Here is a 19,902-nt window from a genome sequence, read left to right as displayed (position 1 = left end):
GGGATACAGTCAGGGTCAGGGATACGGTCAGGGTCAGGGATACGGTCAGGGTCAGGGATACAGTCAGGGTCAGGGATACAGTCAGGGTCAGGGATACGGTCAGGGTCAGGGATACGGTCAGGGTCAGGGATACGGTCAGGGATACAGTCAGGGTCAGGGATACAGTCAGGGTCAGGGATACGGTCAGGGTCAGGGATACAGTCAGGGTCAGGGATACAGTCAGGGTCAAAGATACGGTCAGGGTCAGGGATAGGGATACAGTCAGGGTCAAAGATACGGTCAGGGTCAGGGATAGGGATACAGTCAGGGTCAAAGATACGGTCAGGGTCAGGGATAGGGATACAGTCAGGGTCAGGGATAGGGATACAGTCAGGGTCAAAGATACGGTCAGGGTCAGGGATACGGTCAGGGATAGGGATACGGTCAGGGTCAGGGATACGGTCAGGGTCAGGGATACAGTCAGGGTCAGGGATAGGGATACAGTCAGGGTCAAAGATACGGTCAGGGTCAGGGATACAGTCAGGGTCAGGGATACAGTCAGGGTCAGGGATAGGGATACGGTCAGGGTCAAAGATACGGTCAGGGTCAGGGATACGGTCAGGGTCAGGGATACAGTCAGGGTCAGGGATACGGTCAGGGTCAGGGATACGGTCAGGGTCAGGGATACGGTCAGGGTCAGGGATACGGTCAGGGTCAGGGATACGGTCAGGGTCAGGGATACGGTACCTGTTCGCTGGCGGGGGGCAGCTTGTGAGGGTCCATGGTCAGCATCTTGAGGTCGTCAGATATGGTCTGGAGGTGGGTGACCTCTCCTAGCATGGAGATCTCCTCATCCTGGAAGGATCACAATGTGTTTATTGATCCTGTATTTATCCAGGTGATGTCATTGATCATGGAGATGTCCTCGTCCTGCTCATACTGATCACAACAACAACAACAACATCTTAAACTGAAACGTCAGCAATGTGCTTCTTATGGAACATTTCCTCTGGGTGTTAATGAGGAACATTTCCTCTGGGTGTTAATGAGGAACATTTCCTCTGGGTGTTAATGAGGAGCATTTCCTCTGGGTGTTAATGAAGAACATTTCCTCTGGGTGTTAATGAGGAACATTTCCTCTGGGTGTTAATGAGGAATATTTCCTCTGGGTGTTAATGAGGAATATTTCCTCTGGGTGTTAATGAAGAACATTTCCGCTGGGTGTTAGTGAGGAACATTTCCTCTGGGTGTTAATGAAGAACATTTCCTCTGGGTGTTAATGAGGAACATTTCCTCTGGGTGTTAATGAGGAACATTTCCTCTCGGTGTTAATGAGGAGCATTTCCTCTCGGTGTTAATGAGGAGCATTTCCTCTGGGTGTTAATGAGGAGCATTTCCTCTGGGTGTTAATGAGGAGCATTTCCTCTGGGTGTTAATGAGGAACATTTCCTCTGGGTGTTAATGAGGAATATTTCCTCTGGGTGTTAATGAAGAACATTTCCGCTGGGTGTTAGTGAGGAACATTTCCTCTGGGTGTTAATGAAGAACATTTCCTCTGGGTGTTAATGAGGAACATTTCCTCTGGGTGTTAATGAGGAACATTTCCTCTCGGTGTTAATGAGGAGCATTTCCTCTCGGTGTTAATGAGGAGCATTTCCTCTGGGTGTTAATGAGGAGCATTTCCTCTGGGTGTTAATGAGGAGCATTTCCTCTGGGTGTTAATGAGGAACATTTCCTCTGGGTGTTAATGAGGAATATTTCCTCTGGGTGTTAATGAGGTACATTTCCTCTGGGTGTTAATGAGGTACATTTCCTCTGGGTGTTAGTGAGGTACATTTCCTCTGGGTGTTAGTGAGGTACATTTCCTCTGGGTGTTAGTGAGGTACATTTCCGCTGGGTGTTAGTGAGGAACATTTCCTCTGGGTGTTAATGAGGAACATTTCCTCTGGGTGTTAATGAGGAACATTTCCTCTGGGTGTTAATGAGGAACATTTCCTCTGGGTGTTAATGAGGAACATTACCTCTGGGTGTTAATGAGGAACATTTCCTCTGGGTGTTAATGAGGAACATTTCCTCTGGGTGTTAATGAGGAGCATTTCCTCTGGGTGTTAATGAGGAACATTTCCTCTGGGTGTTAATGAGGAACATTTCCTCTGGGTGTTAATGAGGTACATTTCCTCTGGGTGTTAATGAGGAACATTTCCTCTGGGTGTTAATGAGGAACATTTCCTCTGGGTGTTAATGAGGAACATTTCCTCTGGGTGTTAATGAGGACCATTTCCTCTGGGTGTTAATGAGGAACATTTCCTCTGGGTGTTAATGAGGAACATTTCCTCTGGGTGTTAATGAGGAACATTTCCTCTGGGTGTTAATGAGGAACATTTCCTCTGGGTGTTAATGAGGAACATTTCCTCTGGGTGTTAATGAGGAACATTTCCTCTGGGTGTTAATGAGGAACATTTCCTCTGGGTGTTAATGAGGAACAGTATCTCCCATGGTGAGGCCCTACGGCTCTGTTTCGGTTTCTGTGTTTGTGTTGGTGCTGTGTGTAGTGCCAACGGACTCACCACCACGGCCTTAGCCTGACCTCTGACCTCTGTGTTGTGTGTGTTAGTGTGTATGTTATGACTCACCACCACGGCCTTAGCCTGACCTCTGACCTATGTGTTGTGCGTTAGTGTGTGTGTTATGTTATGACTCACCACGACAGGTCGTAGCCTGACCTCTGACCTCTGTGTTGTGCGTTAGTGTGTGTGTTATGTTATGACTCACCACCACAGCCTTAGCCTGACCTCTGACCTCTGTGTTGTGTGTTAGTGTGTGTGTTATGTTATGACTCACCACGACAGGTCGTAGCATGGAGACGAAGGTGCATAACCTGCTCCTCTCCTCGACGAGGGCCTTCCTGACGGCCTGTTTCTCCGTCTCCTCCAGCAGCAGGTATTTATCACTGACGTCCTGCATGGCACTGTTCAGCTGGGGCTGGACGTCTCCTCGACCTGGAACACACCGTTACTGTTAATATACCGCTACTACATTACACTGGGGGGCTCTTCACCACAGACCTGGGACTAATATGTATTTGAGGGTCCTTGCTTTAGCTTGGAGTCTGCTCTTTTGTGACTCTTCCATGTGCAATGTAGGTATGATGTATGACCTCTTAGAGGACAAAGGTCATGGTGTCATATCGTAACTTATCACTACTGGGCTTCTGTTTTTTTATCCTGTCCTTGAAGACTGGAAGACTATCCTCCCTGAGCTCTCTCTCTCCTTCGTCTGTCTCTGTCTCTCTCTCTCTCTCTTTCTCTCCCTCTCTCTCTCTCCTTCTCTCTCTCTTTCTCTCTCTCTTTCTCTCTCCTTCTCCTTCTCTCTCCCTCTCTCTCTCCTTCTCTCTCTCTTTCTCTCTCCTTCTCCTTCTCTCCTTCTCTCTCTTTCTCTCCCTCTCTCTCTCCTTCTCTCTCTGTTTCTCTCTCCTTCTCTCTCTCTCCTGGACTCGGCCGAAGCAGCCAGCCACACCACCCAGGGGTATTATCTAACCTTTTGTCACCAGCCTCTCCCAGACCCCCATCAAGGTCACAACCAGGCAGGAAAATGTAAGTCAAATGTTTCTCAACAGTGAGGTTTTACCCTGAGGCTTTGTGGATGACAGCAACAGAATAGGCTGCTACTGTAAGTCAAACGTAGGACTGCATCGTTGTGCTTCAATGAGCAGTGAGAACGTAACTTGGGACATTTTGGGAAACTCAAGATTGTTCAGTAGTCGTTTAACAAAATGGATGGATGATATTTCCATACAGGAATCCAAACATTTCCCCTTTTGGTTTGGCTGCCGTTCCAGCGCTCTGAGAAATATGGGAGAAATGTTGTGTTTATAGAACTATTTAAACTTTTCTAGGATTTTGGGAAACGATCAGAGGAGATGAAGCGTGACCGGAACTGGAAACTCAAATTGACACCTTCAGTTAAAATTACTCTATACTTTTACATAAAAAACTAGGATCCAAGAAAAGCTTTTCACAAGATATATAATTACTCTGTGATTTCTATGAGAGCTGCCTGGACTCAGAAAAGTGCTCTCGTCAAAAAAGTCCATCCCTTGTTGGTGTTACCCTCTGACCATGGAATGCACCGTTTTTACACAGTGTTCAAGGCAGTCGGATGTTGGTGTGTGTGTGTGTGTGTGTGTGTGTGTGTGTGTGTGTGTGTGTGTGTGTGTGTGTGTGTGTGTGTGTGTGTGTGTGTGTGTGTGTGTGTGTGTGTGTCTGTGTGTGTTCTTGGTGAGCGTGTTATCCATAATGCTGGGTAATTACGAGCATGAAATGACAGCTTATGCTTGTTGTTAAAATGAGCTTTAGCTGCTGTTAGGTTAGTGTGTGTGTGTGTGTGTGTGTGTGTGTGTGTGTGTGTGTGTGTGTGTGTGTGTGTGTGTGTGTGTGTGTGTGTGTGTGTTTGTTATGTCTGTATCTCTGTGTCAATGACAAGGGACAGATTGCTGCTTCCTCTGCCTGAAGCCACAGACAACATACCAAACCATGCAGAAACATACCAAACCATGCAGAAACATACCAAACCATGCAGAAACATACCATGCAGAAACATACCAAACCATGCAGAAACATACCATACCATGCAGAAACATACCAAACCATGCAGAAACATACCATACCATGCAGAAACATACCAAACCATGCAGAAACATACCATACCATGCAGAAACATACCAAACCATGCAGAAACATACCAAACCATGCAGAAACATACCATACCATGCAGAAACATACCAAACCATGCAGAAACATACCAAACCATGCAGAAACATACCATACCATGCAGAAACATACCAAACCATGCAGAAACATACCATACCATGCAGAAACATACCAAACCATGCAGAAACATACCAAACCATGCAGAAACATACCAAACCATGCAGAAACATACCATACCATGCAGAAACATACCATACCATGCAGAAACATACCAAACCATGCAGAAACATACCAAACCATGCAGAAACATACCAAACCATGCAGAAACATACCAAACCATGCAGAAACATACCATACCATACCGAAACATACCAAACCATGCCGAAACATACCAAACCATGCAGAAACATACCATACAGAAACATACCAAACCATGCAGAAACATACCATACCATGCAGAAACATACCAAACCATGCAGAAACATACCAAACCATGCAGAAACATACCAAACCATGCAGAAACATACCAAACCATGCAGAAACATACCAAACCATGCAGAAACATACCATACCATGCAGAAACATACCAAACCATGCAGAAACATACCAAACCATGCAGAAACATACCAAACCATGCAGAAACATACCAAATCATGCAGAAACATACCATACCATGCAGAAACATACCAAACCATGCAGAAACATACCAAACCATGCAGAAACATACCAAACCATGCAGAAACATACCATACCATACCGAAACATACCAAACCATGCAGAAACATACCAAACCATGCAGAAACATACCAAACCATGCAGAAACATACCATACCGAAACATAGCATACCATACCGAAACATACCATACCAAAACATACCATACCGAAACATACCATACCAAAACATACCATACCGAAACATACCATACCAAAACATACCATACCATACCGAAACATACCATACCAAAACATACCATACCATACCGGAACATACCATACCATACCAAACCATACCGAAACATACCAAACCATATCGAAACATACCGAAACATACCATACCGAATAAATACTATACCATACCGAAACATACCATACCATACCGGAACATACCATACCATACCAACCCATACCGAAACATACTATACCATACCAAACCATACCGAAACATACCATACCGAATAAATACTATACCATACCGAAACATACCATACCATACAATACCATACCGAAACATACCATACCAACCCATACCGAAACATACTATACCATACCATACGGAAACATACTATATTATACCATATGCAAACCATACCGAAACATACCATACCAACCCATACCATACCGAAACATACCATACCAAACCATACCATACCGAAACATACCAAACCATACCATACCTAAACATACCATACCAACCCAAACCATACCGAAACATACCATACCAACCCAAACCATACCGAAACATACCACACCAACCCATACCGAAACATACTATACCATACCCAAACCAAACCGAAACATACTATACCAAACCATACCAACCCAAACCAAACCGAAACATACCATACCAAACCATACCGAACCATACCATACCGAAACATACCATACCAACCCAAACCATACCAAACCAAAACATACCGAAACATACCATACCATACCAACCCAAACCATACCGAAACATACCATACCAAACCATTCCCGAAACATACCATACATACCGAAACATACTATACCATACCATACCATACCGAAACATACCATGCCATACCGAAACATACTATACCAACCCATACCATACCGAAACATACTATACCATACCAAACCATACCGAAACATACCAAACCAACCCAAACCATACCGAAACATACCATACCAAACCATACCGAAACATACCAACCCAAACCATACCAAACCATAACATACCAAACCATACCGAAACATACCAAACCAAAATATACCCACACAAGACCCTATCGTGGGACAAACATTGGGACAGGAATGAATCTCTGACAATAATTCATTAGATAACATGCATCAGAAGTTCATGCTACTGCAATGCCTCAAACACAGTATCTAACAGTTGGTAGGAAGCCAGTGACCCTGTACACCCATTCCCTCCTCTGGCAGTGACCCTGTACACCCATTCCCTCCTCTCCCAGTGACCCTGTACACCCATTCCCTCCTCTCCCAGTGGCCCTGTACATCCATTCCCTCCTCTCCCAGTGGCCCTGTACACCCATTCCCTCCTCTCCCAGTGGCACTGTACATCCATTCCCTCCTCTCCCAGTGACCCTGTACACCCATTCCCTCCTCTCCCAGTGGCCCTGTACATCCATTCCCTCCTCTCCCAGTGGCCCTGTACACCCATTCCCTCCTCTCCCAGTGGCACTGTACATCCATTCCCTCCTCTCCCAGTGACCCTGTACACCCATTCCCTCCTCTCCCAGTGGCCCTGTACATCCATTCCCTCCTCTCCCAGTGGCCCTGTACACCCATTCCCTCCTCTCCCAGTGGCCCTGTACATCCATTCCCTCCTCTCCCAGTGACCCTGTACACCCATTCCCTCCTCTCCCAGTGGCACTGTACACCCATTCCCTCCTCTCCCAGTGACCCTGTACACCCATTCCCTCCTCTCCCAGTGGCACTGTACACCCATTCCCTCCTCTCCCAGTGACCCTGTACACCCATTCCCTCCTCTCCCAGTGGCCCTGTACACCCATTCCCTCCTCTCCCAGTGGCCCTGTACATCCATTCCCTCCTCTCCCAGTGGCACTGTACACCCATTCCCTCCTCTCCCAGTGACCCTGTACACCCATTCCCTCCTCTCCCAGTGGCCCTGTACACCCATTCCCTCCTCTCCCAGTGGCCCTGTACACCCATTCCCTCCTCTCCCAGTGACCCTGTACACCCATTCCCTCCTCTGGCAGTGACCCTGTACACCCATTCCCTCCTCTCCCAGTGACCCTGTACACCCATTCCCTCCTCTCCCAGTGACCCTGTACACCCATTCCCTCCTCTCCCAGTGACCCTGTACACCCATTCCCTCCTCTGGCAGAGCTTTCAGACTAGCCAGACAACATGGGCAGAGGGTTGGAGAGTTTATCACATTGGTTTGATAACAGACAGGGGAGGACAGGAGGAGGGAGTGAGACAGAGCAGAACAGACAGGACAGGGCTAGACAGGGTAGGACAGGAGGAGGGAGTGAGACAGAGCAGAACAGACAGGACAGGGCTAGACAGGGTAGGACAGGAGGAGGGAGTGAGACAGAGCAGAACAGATAGGACAGGGCTAGACAGGGGAGGACAGGAGGAGGGAGTGAGACAGAGAGCAGAACAGACAGGACAGGGCTAGACAGGGGAGGACAGGACAGGAGGAGGGAGTGAGACAGAGCAGAACAGACAGGACAGGGCTAGACAGGGTAGGACAGGACAGGAGGAGGGAGTGAGACAGAGAGCAGAACAGATAGGACAGGGCTAGACAGGGGAGGACAGGAGGAGGGAGTGAGACAGAGCAGAACAGACAGGACAGGGCTAGACAGGGGAGGACAGGAGGAGGGAGTGAGACAGAGAGCAGAACAGATAGGACAGGGCTAGACAGGGGAGGACAGGAGGAGGGAGTGAGACAGAGCAGAACAGACAGGACAGGGCTAGACAGGGGAGGACAGGACAGGAGGAGGGAGTGAGACAGAGAGCAGAACAGACAGGACAGGGCTAGACAGGGGAGGACAGGAGGAGGGAGTGAGACAGAGCAGAACAGACAGGACAGGGCTAGACAGGGGAGGACAGGAGGAGGGAGTGAGACAGAGCAGAACAGACAGGACAGGGCTAGACAGGGGAGGACAGGAGGAGGGAGTGAGACAGAGCAGAACAGACAGGACAGGGCTAGACAGGGGAGGACAGGAGGAGGGAGTGAGACAGAGAGCAGAACAGACAGGACAGGGCTAGACAGGGGAGGACAGGACAGGAGGAGGGAGTGAGACAGAGAGCAGAACAGACAGGACAGGGCTAGACAGGGGAGGACAGGACAGGAGGAGGGAGTGAGACAGAGAGCAGAACAGAAGGACAGGGCTAGACAGGGGAGGACAGGACAGGAGGAGGGAGTGAGACAGAGCAGAACAGACAGGACAGGGCTAGACAGGGGAGGACAGGACAGGAGGAGGGAGTGAGACAGAGCAGAACAGACAGGACAGGTTAACTCTCCCACTCAATTTGAGTCCTCCTATCATCGAATGTTGTATACTGAGTCATCGATAACACACACATGCCAGGGGCTAACTGAGGACTAAGAGACAGGAGAAACTACAGTCTCACTGTCAGACTGTGTTGTTCATCCAGGGGCTAACTGAGGACTAAGAGACAGGAGAAACTACAGTCTCACTGTCAGACTGTGTTGTTCATCCAGGGGCTAACTGAGGACTAAGAGACAGGAGACACTACAGTCTCACTGTCAGACTGTGTTGTTCATCCAGGGGCCTACTGAGGACTAAGAGACAGGAGAAACTACAGTCTCACTGTCAGACTGTGTTGCTCATCCAGGGGCTAACTGAGGACTAAGAGACAGGATAAACTACAGTCTCACTGTCAGACTGTGTTGTTCATCCAGGGGCTAACTGAGGACTAAGAGACAGGAGAAACTACAGTCTCACTGTCAGACTGTGTTGTTCATCCAGGGGCTAACTGAGGACTAAGAGACAGGAGAAACTCATACTATCATTAGTTACAGCATGTGTGTCAATACTGGATGCCTTGGAGATATAGGTCAGTTACAGAAGGCAGCTTACAGGCTCTATAACTGATTAATAAGCACCGCCTGCTCTTCCATCAGATGAAACTAGGCCACAACTAGAGTGAACTACAGTATAGAATCATAAATATTAAACTAGAGTGAACTACAGTATAGAATCATAAATATTAAACTAGAGTGAACTACAGTATAGAATCATAAATATTCAACTAGAGTGAACTACAGTATAGAATCATAAATATTCAACTAGAGTGAACTACAGTATAGAATCATAAATATTCAACTAGAGTGAATTCCAGTATAGAATCATAAATATTCAACTCGAGTGAACTACAGTATAGAATCATAAATATGAAACTAGAGTGAACTACAGTATAGAATCATAAATATTCAACTAGAGTGAACTACAGTATAGAATCATAAATATTAAACTAGAGTGAACTACAGTATAGAATCATAAATATTAAACTAGAGGGAACTACAGTATAGAATCATAAATATTAAACTAGAGTGAACTACAGTATAGAATCATAAATATTAAACTAGAGTGAACTACAGTATAGAATCATAAATATTCAACTAGAGTGAACTACAGTATAGAATCATAAATATTCAACTAGAGTGAACTACAGTATAGAATCATAAATATTCAACTAGAGTGAACTACGGTATAGAATCATAAATATTAAACTAGAGAGAACTCCCCTCATACGGTACAGCATAGAATCATAAATATTAAACTAGAGTGAACTACAGTATAGAATCATAAATATTCAACTAGAGAGTGAACTCCTTTCATACTATACAGTATGGAATCATAAATATTCAGTGAGAGGCTGCAGTTATAAGTCCATTCCCTCTCTGTTACTGTTAGCTCTGTACATTACCTCACTCTCCCTCCCTCCCTCCCTCCCTCCCTCCCTCCCTCCCTCCCTCCCTCCCTCCAAGTCTGAGATTATCCTCAGTCCCTTATCTTCATATGACTGATAAATGTCCCAGAATCCCAGTTGTCCCTCTAAGTCTGGGGCCTGTTGAAAACATCATACCAAACAACATAGGTTCCAGGTGAGTAGAGCATCCCTCCCTCCCTCCCTCCCTCCCTCCCTCCCTCCCTCCCTCCCTCCCTCCCTCCCTCCCTCCCTCCCTCCCTCCCTCCAAGGAAGACAACTAAAACACACACACACTACCGTTCAAAAGTTTGGGCTCACTTATAAATGTCCCTGTTCCTCTGTCCAGTGTCTGTGTTCTTTTGCTCATCTTAATCTTTTCATTTTTATTGGCCAGTCTGAGATATGGCCTTTTCTTTGCAACTCTGCCATAGAAGGCCAGCATCCCGGAGTCGCCTCTTCACTGTTGACTTTGAGACTGGTGTTTTGCGGGTACTATTTAATGAAGCTGCCAGTTGAGGACTTGTGAGGCGTCTGTTTCTCAAACTAGACATTCTAATGTACTTGTCCTCTTGCTCAGTTGTGCACCGGGGCCTCCCACTCGTTCTATTCTGGTTAGGGCCAGTTTGCGCTGTTCTGTGAAGGTAGTAGTACACAGCATTGTACGAGATCTTCAGTTTCTTGGCAAATCCTCGCATGGAATAGCCTTCATTTCTCATAACAAGAATAGACTGACGAGTTTCAGAAGAAAGTTATTTGTTTCTGGCCATTTTGAGCCTGTAATCGAACACACAAATGCTGATGCTCCAGATACTCAACTAGTCTAAAGAAGGCCAGTTTTATTCTTTCTTTAATCAGAACAACAGTTTTCAGCTGTGCTAACATAATTGCAAAAGGGTTTTCTAATGATCAATTAGCCTTTTAAAATGATAAACTTGGATTAGCTAACACAACGTGCCATTGGAACACAGGAGTGATGGTTGCTGATAATGGGCCTCTGTACGCCTATGTAGATATTCCATAAAAAAATCTGTCGTTTCCAGCTACAATAGTCATTTACAACATTAACAATGTCTACACTGTATTTCTGATATATTTTATGTTATTTTAATGGACAATTTTTTTTTGCTTTTCTTTCAAAAACAAGAACATTTCTAAGTGACCCCAAACTGTTGAACGGTAGTGTACATGTCTGTTTCCACTGGCCTCTTACATATTAACAAACAACACCTTGTCCTGACTGGGAAAACAGCCCAGCTTCATCTAAATGCTGAGCAGACCCCTGTCCTGATGCTGTGAAGGGCTGTGTGTGACCTCTGACAATCATTAGGGAAGGCTGGGGGTAAGAGTGGTAGAGTGGAAAATCAACACTTTGTGCTCCTGTCTTAATGACTGGTGTGAGTGTTCTCCACCTCCACAGATACCGATTAGTGTGTGTGTGTGTTCTCCACCTCCACAGATAATGATTAGTATGTGTTCTCCACCTCCACAGATAATGATTAGTGTGTGTGTGTTCTCCACCTCCACAGATAACGATTAGTGTGTGTGTGTGTGTGTTCTCCACCTCCACAGATGATAATTAGTGTGTGTGTGTTCACCACCTCCATAGATAATGATTAGTGTGTGTGAGTGTTATCCACCTCCACAGATAATGATTAGTGTGCGAGTGTTCTCCACCTCCACAGATAATGATTAGTTTATGTGTGTTCTCCACCTCCACAGATAATGATTAGTGTGTGTGTGTTCACCACCTCCACAGATAATGATTAGTGTGTGTGAGTGTTATCCACCTCCACAGATAATGATTAGTTTATGTGTGTTCTCCACCTCCACAGATAATGATTAGTGTGCGAGTGTTCTCCACCTCCACAGATAATGATTAGTGTGTGTGAGTGTTATCCACCTCCACAGATAATGATTAGTTTATGTGTGTTCTCCACCTCCACAGATAATGATTAGTGTGCGAGTGTTCTCCACCTCCACAGATAATGATTAGTGTGTGTGTGTGTTCTCCACCTCCACAGATAATGATTTGTGTGTGTGTGTTCTCCACCTCCACAGATAATGATTTGTGTGTGTGTTCTCCACCTCCACAGATAACGATTAGTGTGAGTGTGTTCTCCACCTCCACAGATAATGATTTGTGTGTGTGTGTGTGTGTGTGTGTGTTCTCCACCTCCACAGATAATGATTAGTGTGTGTGTGTTCTCCACCTCCACAGATAATGATTAGTGTGAGTGTGTTCTCCACCTCCACAGATAATGATTTGTGTGAGTGTGTGTGTGTGTGTGTTCTCCACCTCCACAGATAATGATTTGTGTGAGTGTGTGTGTTCTCCACCTCCACAGATAATGATTGATGTGTGAGTGTGTGTGTTCTCCACCTCCACAGATAATGATTGATGTGTGAGTGTGTGTGTTCTCCACCTCCACAGATAATGATTGATGTGTGAGTGAGCTTCAGTGGCGCTGAGCTTATTAACAAAGACGATTGAAACCAAAACAAACCACGAAGCAGTGAAGGCAGGAGAATTCAACTACACAGAGAGAGAGGGAGGAGAGAGAGAGGAGAGAGAAGAGAGAAGAGAGAGAGAGGAGAGAGAAGAGAGAAGAGAGAAGAGAGAGAGGAGAGAGGAGAGAAGAGAGAAGAGAGAGAGGAGAGAGAGGAGAGAGAGGAGAGAGGAGAGAAGATAGAGGAGAGAGGAGAGAGAAGATAGAGGAGAGAGGAGAGAGGAGAGAGGGGAGAGGAGGAGACAGGACAGTAGGGAGCAGAGCAGGGGACAGAGGAGGAGACAAGGCAGTAGGAAGCAGAGCAGGGGACAGTGGAGTGGACAGGACAGTAGGGAGCAGAGCAGGGGACAGAGGAGGAGACAGGACAGTAGGGAGCAGAGCAGGGGACAGAGGAGGAGACAGGACAGTAGGGAGCAGAGCAGGGGACAGAGGAGGAGATAGGACAGTAGGAAGCAGAGCAGGGGACAGAGGAGGAGACAGGACAGTAGGGAGCAGAGCAGGGGACAGAGGAGGAGATAGGACAGTAGGAAGCAGAGCAGGGGACAGAGGAGGAGACAGGACAGTAGGGAGCAGAGCAGGGGACAGAGGAGTGAACAGGACAGTAGGGAGCAGAGCAGGGGACAGAGGAGGAGATAGGACAGTAGGAAGCAGAGCAGGGGACAGAGGAGGAGACAGGACAGTAGGGAGCAGAGCAGGGGACAGAGGAGAACAGAACGGGACACTAAGCAGCATAGCAGCACAAGGTAGACTGACAGACTGACTGAAACCCTGGACCCCACAGAGAGGCCGCAGAGCAGGCTGGATGGCTGACAGACAGACTAACAGACAGACCACCAGTCTGTTACAGACTTACCCAAGGCATCAGCTGCGGGGCAACAACAACAGGTGCCAAGCGACCGGGGGGGGGGGGGGGGCAACAAGGTCGACGACAGGGCCGTAAAAAGGAAAACATTTCAGTCAGTCAAGAGGCCTGAAGGAGACTGCACAATTCATGTTGCTAATATGTGCCACTGTGACTGCCACTGTGACTGCCACTGTGACTGCCACTGTGACTGTCACTGTGCGTCTAATAATGGCACTTTAGCTTTACCAGACTCTTAGGATAAACTAAGCGACTTACAAAATTGTCAGCATTGACACTGACATATATCACCACATTCATTATGTGCCCCAACATGGGTGGAGCTGTTTGATCTGCCGAAGAGGACTGTTGTGAGGGTGAACGTGTTGTACTAATAACAGACTTCCTAATGAAGAGGCCAAGCTGGAAAAACATGTTGGAAGAACTCAGTCTAGACAGATATATGGTGTTAAACGCTCCACTGTACACGTGTCCAAAGGTGAAACCTTCCCCTTGAAGTCAGGATTGATCTATTCCTTTCAGCTCCTAGTTAAAGCAGAGGGCCTCTCATAGGGGAGACTAGAAACGTGTGTATTGATTCAAACTTGTAGAAAAACTAAACATTTAGGATAGCTAGTTCAGTATTTCAGGTGGTTTTGGTCATTTAGGTTAACTAGTTCAGTATTTCAGGTGGTTTTGGTCAGTTAGTTAGCTAGTTCAGTGTTTCAGGTAGTTTTGGTCAGTTAGACTAGCTAGTTCAGTGTTTCAGGTGGTTTTGGTCAGTTAGACTAGCTAGTTCAGTGTTTCAGGTGGTTTTGGTCAGTTAGTTAGCTAGTTCAGTGTTTCAGGTAGTTTTGGTCAGTTAGTTAGCTAGTTCAGTGTTTCAGATGGTTTTGGTCAGTTAGTTAGCTAGTTCAGTGTTTCAGGTGGTTTTGGTCAGTTAGTTAGCTAGTTCAGTGTTTCAGGTGGTTTTGGTCAGTTAGTTAGCTAGTTCAGTGTTTCAGATGGTTTTGGTCAGTTAGTTAGCTAGTTCAGTGTTTCAGATGGTTTTGGTCAGTTAGTTAGCTAGTTCAGTGTTTCAGGTGGTTTTGGTCAGTTAGTTAGCTAGTTCAGTGTTTCAGATGGTTTTGGTCAGTTAGTTAGCTAGTTCAGTGTTTCAGGTGGTTTTGGTCAGTTAGTTAGCTAGTTCAGTGTTTCAGGTAGTTTTGGTCAGTTAGTTAGCTAGTTCAGTGTTTCAGATGGTTTTGGTCAGTTAGTTAGCTAGTTCAGTGTTTCAGGTGGTTTTGGTCAGTTAGACTAGCTAGTTCAGTGTTTCAGGTGGTTTTGGTCAGTTAGTTAGCTAGTTCAGTGTTTCAGGTAGTTTTGGTCAGTTAGTTAGCTAGTTCAGTGTTTCAGGTAGTTTTGGTCAGTTAGTTAGCTAGTTCAGTGTTTCAGGTGGTTTTGATCAATACGTTATTCATCAACTTAAAGGTTTTTCATCAAACATTCAACTTCTCTAAATGTATGGTGTTTTTCCAAAACATTGCATTTCTGCGAGCTACAGCGTTGCCAACCTGATACTAACAGAAACTCTGCTCCAATCAGAAACTCTGTTTCCAAGTAAGATAATGTTTACCATGCTAGATGTCCAGTAATGTTTACCATGCTAGATGTCCAGTAATGTTTACCATGCTAGATGTCCAGTAATGTTTACCATGCTAGATGTCCAGTAATGTTTACCATGCTAGATGTCTAGTAATGTTTACCATGCTAGATGTCCAGTAATGTTTACCATGCTAGATGTCCAGTAATGTTTACCATGCTAGATGTCCAGTAATGTTTACCATGCTAGATGTCCAGTAATGTTTACCATGCTACATGTCCAGTAATGTTTACCATGCTAGATGTCCAGTAATGTTTACCATGCTAGATGTCCAGTAATGTTTACCATGCTAGATGTCCAGTAATGTTTACCATGCTAGATGTCCAGTAATGTTTACCATGCTAGATGTCCAGTAATGTTTACCATGCTAGATGTCCAGTAATGTTTACCATGCTAGATGTCCAGATTGTTAATCAGTGTTGGGGTAATGTTTACCATGCTAGATGTCCAGTAATGTTTACCATGCTAGATGTCCAGTAATGTTTACCATGCTAGATGTCCAGTAATGTTTACCATGCTAGATGTCCAGTAATGTTTACCATGCTAGATGTCCAGTAATGTTTACCATGCTAGATGTCCAGTAATGTTTACCATGCTAGATGTCCAGTAATGTTTACCATGCTAGATGTCCAGTAATGTTTACCATGCTAGATGTCCAGTAATGTTTACCATCCTAGATGTCCAGTAATGTTTACCATGCTAGATGTCCAGTAATGTTTACCATGCTAGATGTCCAGATTGTTAATCAGTACTGGGATAATGTTTACCATGCTAGATGTCCAGTAATGTTTACCATGCTAGATGTCCAGTAATGTTAATCAGTGCTGGGGTAATGTTTACCATGAGATGCAGTGTCTTCGACCACTGCGCCACTTGGTGCACACTGCTAAATACTGCTCCTCTAGATAGGACATCTAATAACACTAGAATAAGAAGACCAGGTGCATACTGCTAAATACTGCTCCTCTAGATAGGACATCTAATAACACTAGAATAAGAAGACCAGGTGCATACTGCTAAATACTGCTCCTCTAGATAGGACATCTAATAACACTAGAAGAAGAAGACCAGGTGCATACTGCTAAATACTGCTCCTCTAGACAAGACATCTAATAACACTAGAATAAGAAGACCAGGTGCATACTGCTAAATACTGCTCCTCTAGACAAGACATCTAATAACACTAGAATAAGAAGACCAGGTGCATACTGCTAAATACTGCTCCATGGAAATACAACAGCCCAGTATTTGAGCTAAAGAAGTTTAAAAAAAAGTTGAAGTTCACTTTGAAAGCAGAAAATGCATGGATGTTTTGGTGCTTTCAAGACTTTGCTTTCAAGTTTGAAATTTCAACTGGACTTTAGTCACTGAAGATAACTGACAGCTTGAATGGGAGCTTCCATAGATGCTCTCTCTCTCTGTCTATCTGTCTAGACACATATTGAACCTTTTCAATAGCGTCTCCATTTCATTTCATGGTGCGTCGGCCTACACAAAGACCGACTGACTGCATGCGTATTCAATTGGGATGTGCTGTCCTACGTGGGGACGACACAAACTGATACTCAGTAGTTGAGCGGAGAATCTGTTCCAAATGGCACCCTATTTCCTATGTAGTGCACTTCTTTTGGGCCCTATAGACCCCGATCTAAAGTAGTGCACTATATAGGGAATAGGGTGCCATTTGGGACACAGGCAGTGTCCTGGTTTCAGTATAATGATGGTCAATATGAGCTGATGTTGTTGTTTTCCCTCCATGTTTCCAGACATCATTTAGATAGATTCATCTGTACAGATGATATCTGACAATCCACAGAGTCTGACAGGGATCAGGAACATTCTTACATAACCAACAGAAACCATAGCATAGAGTAAGGACATTCAGTAGGGAGGATGTTCAACTCAATTTTGCATGTCCATTTGCCTAAGCGTACGTAGAGATGATGTTCAGAGATGATAAAGGACATAGAGATGTACTATATATAATTAAATGTTACGTAAATATGTACTGTGTTTTATACTGTAGAGTCCCCGAGTTGCCTCATTGACGTTCAACTCTATTTTCTTTAGACTACATGGAATGTGTAGGTAATGACCTCAAGGGGAAACAACAGCCCATAGAGGTACAGGGTTCATACTATACTTCATACGGCCAAGCCCACAGACATTATATGTATCCTACATATGTTGTCATAATTCTATTTGTATGGCACAGCCAGTAGAGAAGTGAAGCAGGATGGATGGATGGATGGATGGATGAATGGATGAATGAATGAATGAATGAATGGATGGATGGATGGATGGATGGATGGATGGATGGATGGATGGATGGATGGATGGATGGATGGATAGATAGATAGATAGATAGATAGATAGATGGAGTCTACCTTTCTTTGCCTTCTTCTGTAGCTTCAGAGTGTCTAAAGACTTCTTCTTGATCTCACTCCGAACTTTCTTGTACTCTGTTGGGGGGAAATGGGGTCAACATGTTGACCCCAACAGGTCTATATGTTATGATGATACCTTTAGCATGGTCCTCATCCAGTGTGTTGGTTCCTCTCTATATTATTATATATCTATATGTTATGATACCTTTAGCATGGTCCTTATCCAGTGTGTTGGTTCCTCTCTACATTATTATATATCTATATGTTATGATACCTTTAGCATGGTCCTTATCCAGAGTGTTGGTTCCTCTCTATATTATTATATATCTATATGTTATGATACCTTTAGCATGGTCCTTATCCAGAGTGTTGGTTCCTCTCTATATTATTATATATCTATATGTTATGATACCTTTAGCATGGTCCTTATCCAGAGTGTTGGTTCCTCTCTATATTATTATATATCTATATGTTATGATGGTACCTTTAGCATGGTCCTTATCCAGAGTGTTGGTTCCTCTCTATATTATCATATATCTATATGTTATGATACCTTTAGCATGGTCCTTATCCAGAGTGTTGGTTCCTCTCTATATTATTATATATCTATATGTTATGATACCTTTAGCATGGTCCTTATCCAGAGTGTTGGTTCCTCTCTATATTATTATATATCTATATGTTATGATACCTTTAGCATGGTCCTTATCCAGAGTGTTGGTTCCTCTCTATATTATTATATATCTATATGTTATGATACCTTTAGCATGGTCCTTATCCAGAGTGTTGGTTCCTCTCTATATTATCATATATCTATATGTTATGATGGTACCTTTAGCATGGTCCTTATCCAGAGTGTTGGTTCCTCTCTATATTATCATATATCTATATGTTATGATGGTACCTTTAGCATGGTCCTTATCCAGAGTGTTGGTTCCTCTCTATATTATCATATATCTATATGTTATGATGGTACCTTTAGCATGGTCCTTATCCAGAGTGTTGGTTCCTCTCTATATTATTATATATCTATATGTTATGATACCTTTAGCATGGTCCTTATCCAGTGTGTTGGTTCCTCTCTATATTATTATATATCTATATGTTATGATACCTTTAGCATGGTCCTTATCCAGAGTGTTGGTTCCTCTCTATATTATTATATATCTATATGTTATGATACCTTTAGCATGGTCCTTATCCAGAGTGTTGGTTCCTCTCTATATTATTATATATCTATATGTTATGATACCTTTAGCATGGTCCTTATCCAGAGTGTTGGTTCCTCTCTATATTATTATATATCTATATGTTATGATGGTACCTTTAGCATGGTCCTTATCCAGAGTGTTGGTTCCTCTCTATATTATCATATATCTATATGTTATGATACCTTTAGCATGGTCCTTATCCAGAGTGTTGGTTCCTCTCTATATTATTATATATCTATATGTTATGATACCTTTAGCATGGTCCTTATCCAGAGTGTTGGTTCCTCTCTATATTATTATATATCTATATGTTATGATACCTTTAGCATGGTCCTTATCCAGAGTGTTGGTTCCTCTCTATATTATTATATATCTATATGTTATGATACCTTTAGCATGGTCCTTATCCAGAGTGTTGGTTCCTCTCTATATTATCATATATCTATATGTTATGATGGTACCTTTAGCATGGTCCTTATCCAGAGTGTTGGTTCCTCTCTATATTATCATATATCTATATGTTATGATGGTACCTTTAGCATGGTCCTTATCCAGAGTGTTGGTTCCTCTCTATATTATCATATATCTATATGTTATGATGGTACCTTTAGCATGGTCCTTATCCAGAGTGTTGGTTCCTCTCTATATTATTATATATCTATATGTTATGATACCTTTAGCATGGTCCTTATCCAGTGTGTTGGTTCCTCTCTATATTATTATATATCTATATGTTATGATACCTTTAGCATGGTCCTTATCCAGAGTGTTGGTTCCTCTCTATATTATTATATATCTATATGTTATGATACCTTTAGCATGGTCCTTATCCAGAGTGTTGGTTCCTCTCTATATTATTATATATCTATATGTTATGATACCTTTAGCATGGTCCTTATCCAGAGTGTTGGTTCCTCTCTATATTATTATATATCTATATGTTATGATGGTACCTTTAGCATGGTCCTTATCCAGAGTGTTGGTTCCTCTCTAT

General features: G+C 43.9%; 1 protein-coding gene across 1 annotated transcript; it reads right to left on the bottom strand.

The window, feature by feature from the left end:
* Nucleotides 1-710: 710 nt before the first annotated feature.
* LOC120040424 (protein MTSS 1-like) lies at nucleotides 711-18,844 on the bottom strand. Its single transcript, XM_038985591.1, has 5 exons — nucleotides 18,812-18,844; nucleotides 17,698-17,772; nucleotides 13,681-13,692; nucleotides 2,821-2,978; nucleotides 711-834 (listed from the first exon to the last, which is right to left on the bottom strand). Exons 4-5 carry the CDS (start codon nucleotides 2,941-2,943, stop codon nucleotides 712-714), a joined length of 246 nt encoding a protein of 81 aa, XP_038841519.1. The 5' UTR covers nucleotides 2,944-2,978; nucleotides 13,681-13,692; nucleotides 17,698-17,772; nucleotides 18,812-18,844; the 3' UTR covers nucleotide 711.
* Nucleotides 18,845-19,902: the final 1,058 nt, after the last annotated feature.

The sequence above is a fragment of the Salvelinus namaycush genome, unplaced genomic scaffold (assembly GCF_016432855.1).
Source record: "Salvelinus namaycush isolate Seneca unplaced genomic scaffold, SaNama_1.0 Scaffold3508, whole genome shotgun sequence".
In the NCBI taxonomy this organism is placed as follows: Eukaryota; Metazoa; Chordata; class Actinopteri; order Salmoniformes; family Salmonidae; genus Salvelinus; species Salvelinus namaycush.
Note: the sequence above shows the minus strand (reverse complement) of the source record. Positions and strands in the feature narration are given on the sequence as shown.

Coding starts and splice junctions, on each gene's coding strand:
- LOC120040424 (XM_038985591.1), bottom strand. CDS start 2,943: ATGCAGGACGTCAGTGATAAATACCTGCTGCTGGAGGAGACGGAGAAA. Junction 835..2,820: donor CCATGCTACGACCTGTCGTG/GTGAGTCATAAC, acceptor TGATCCTTCCAG/GATGAGGAGATCTCCATGCT.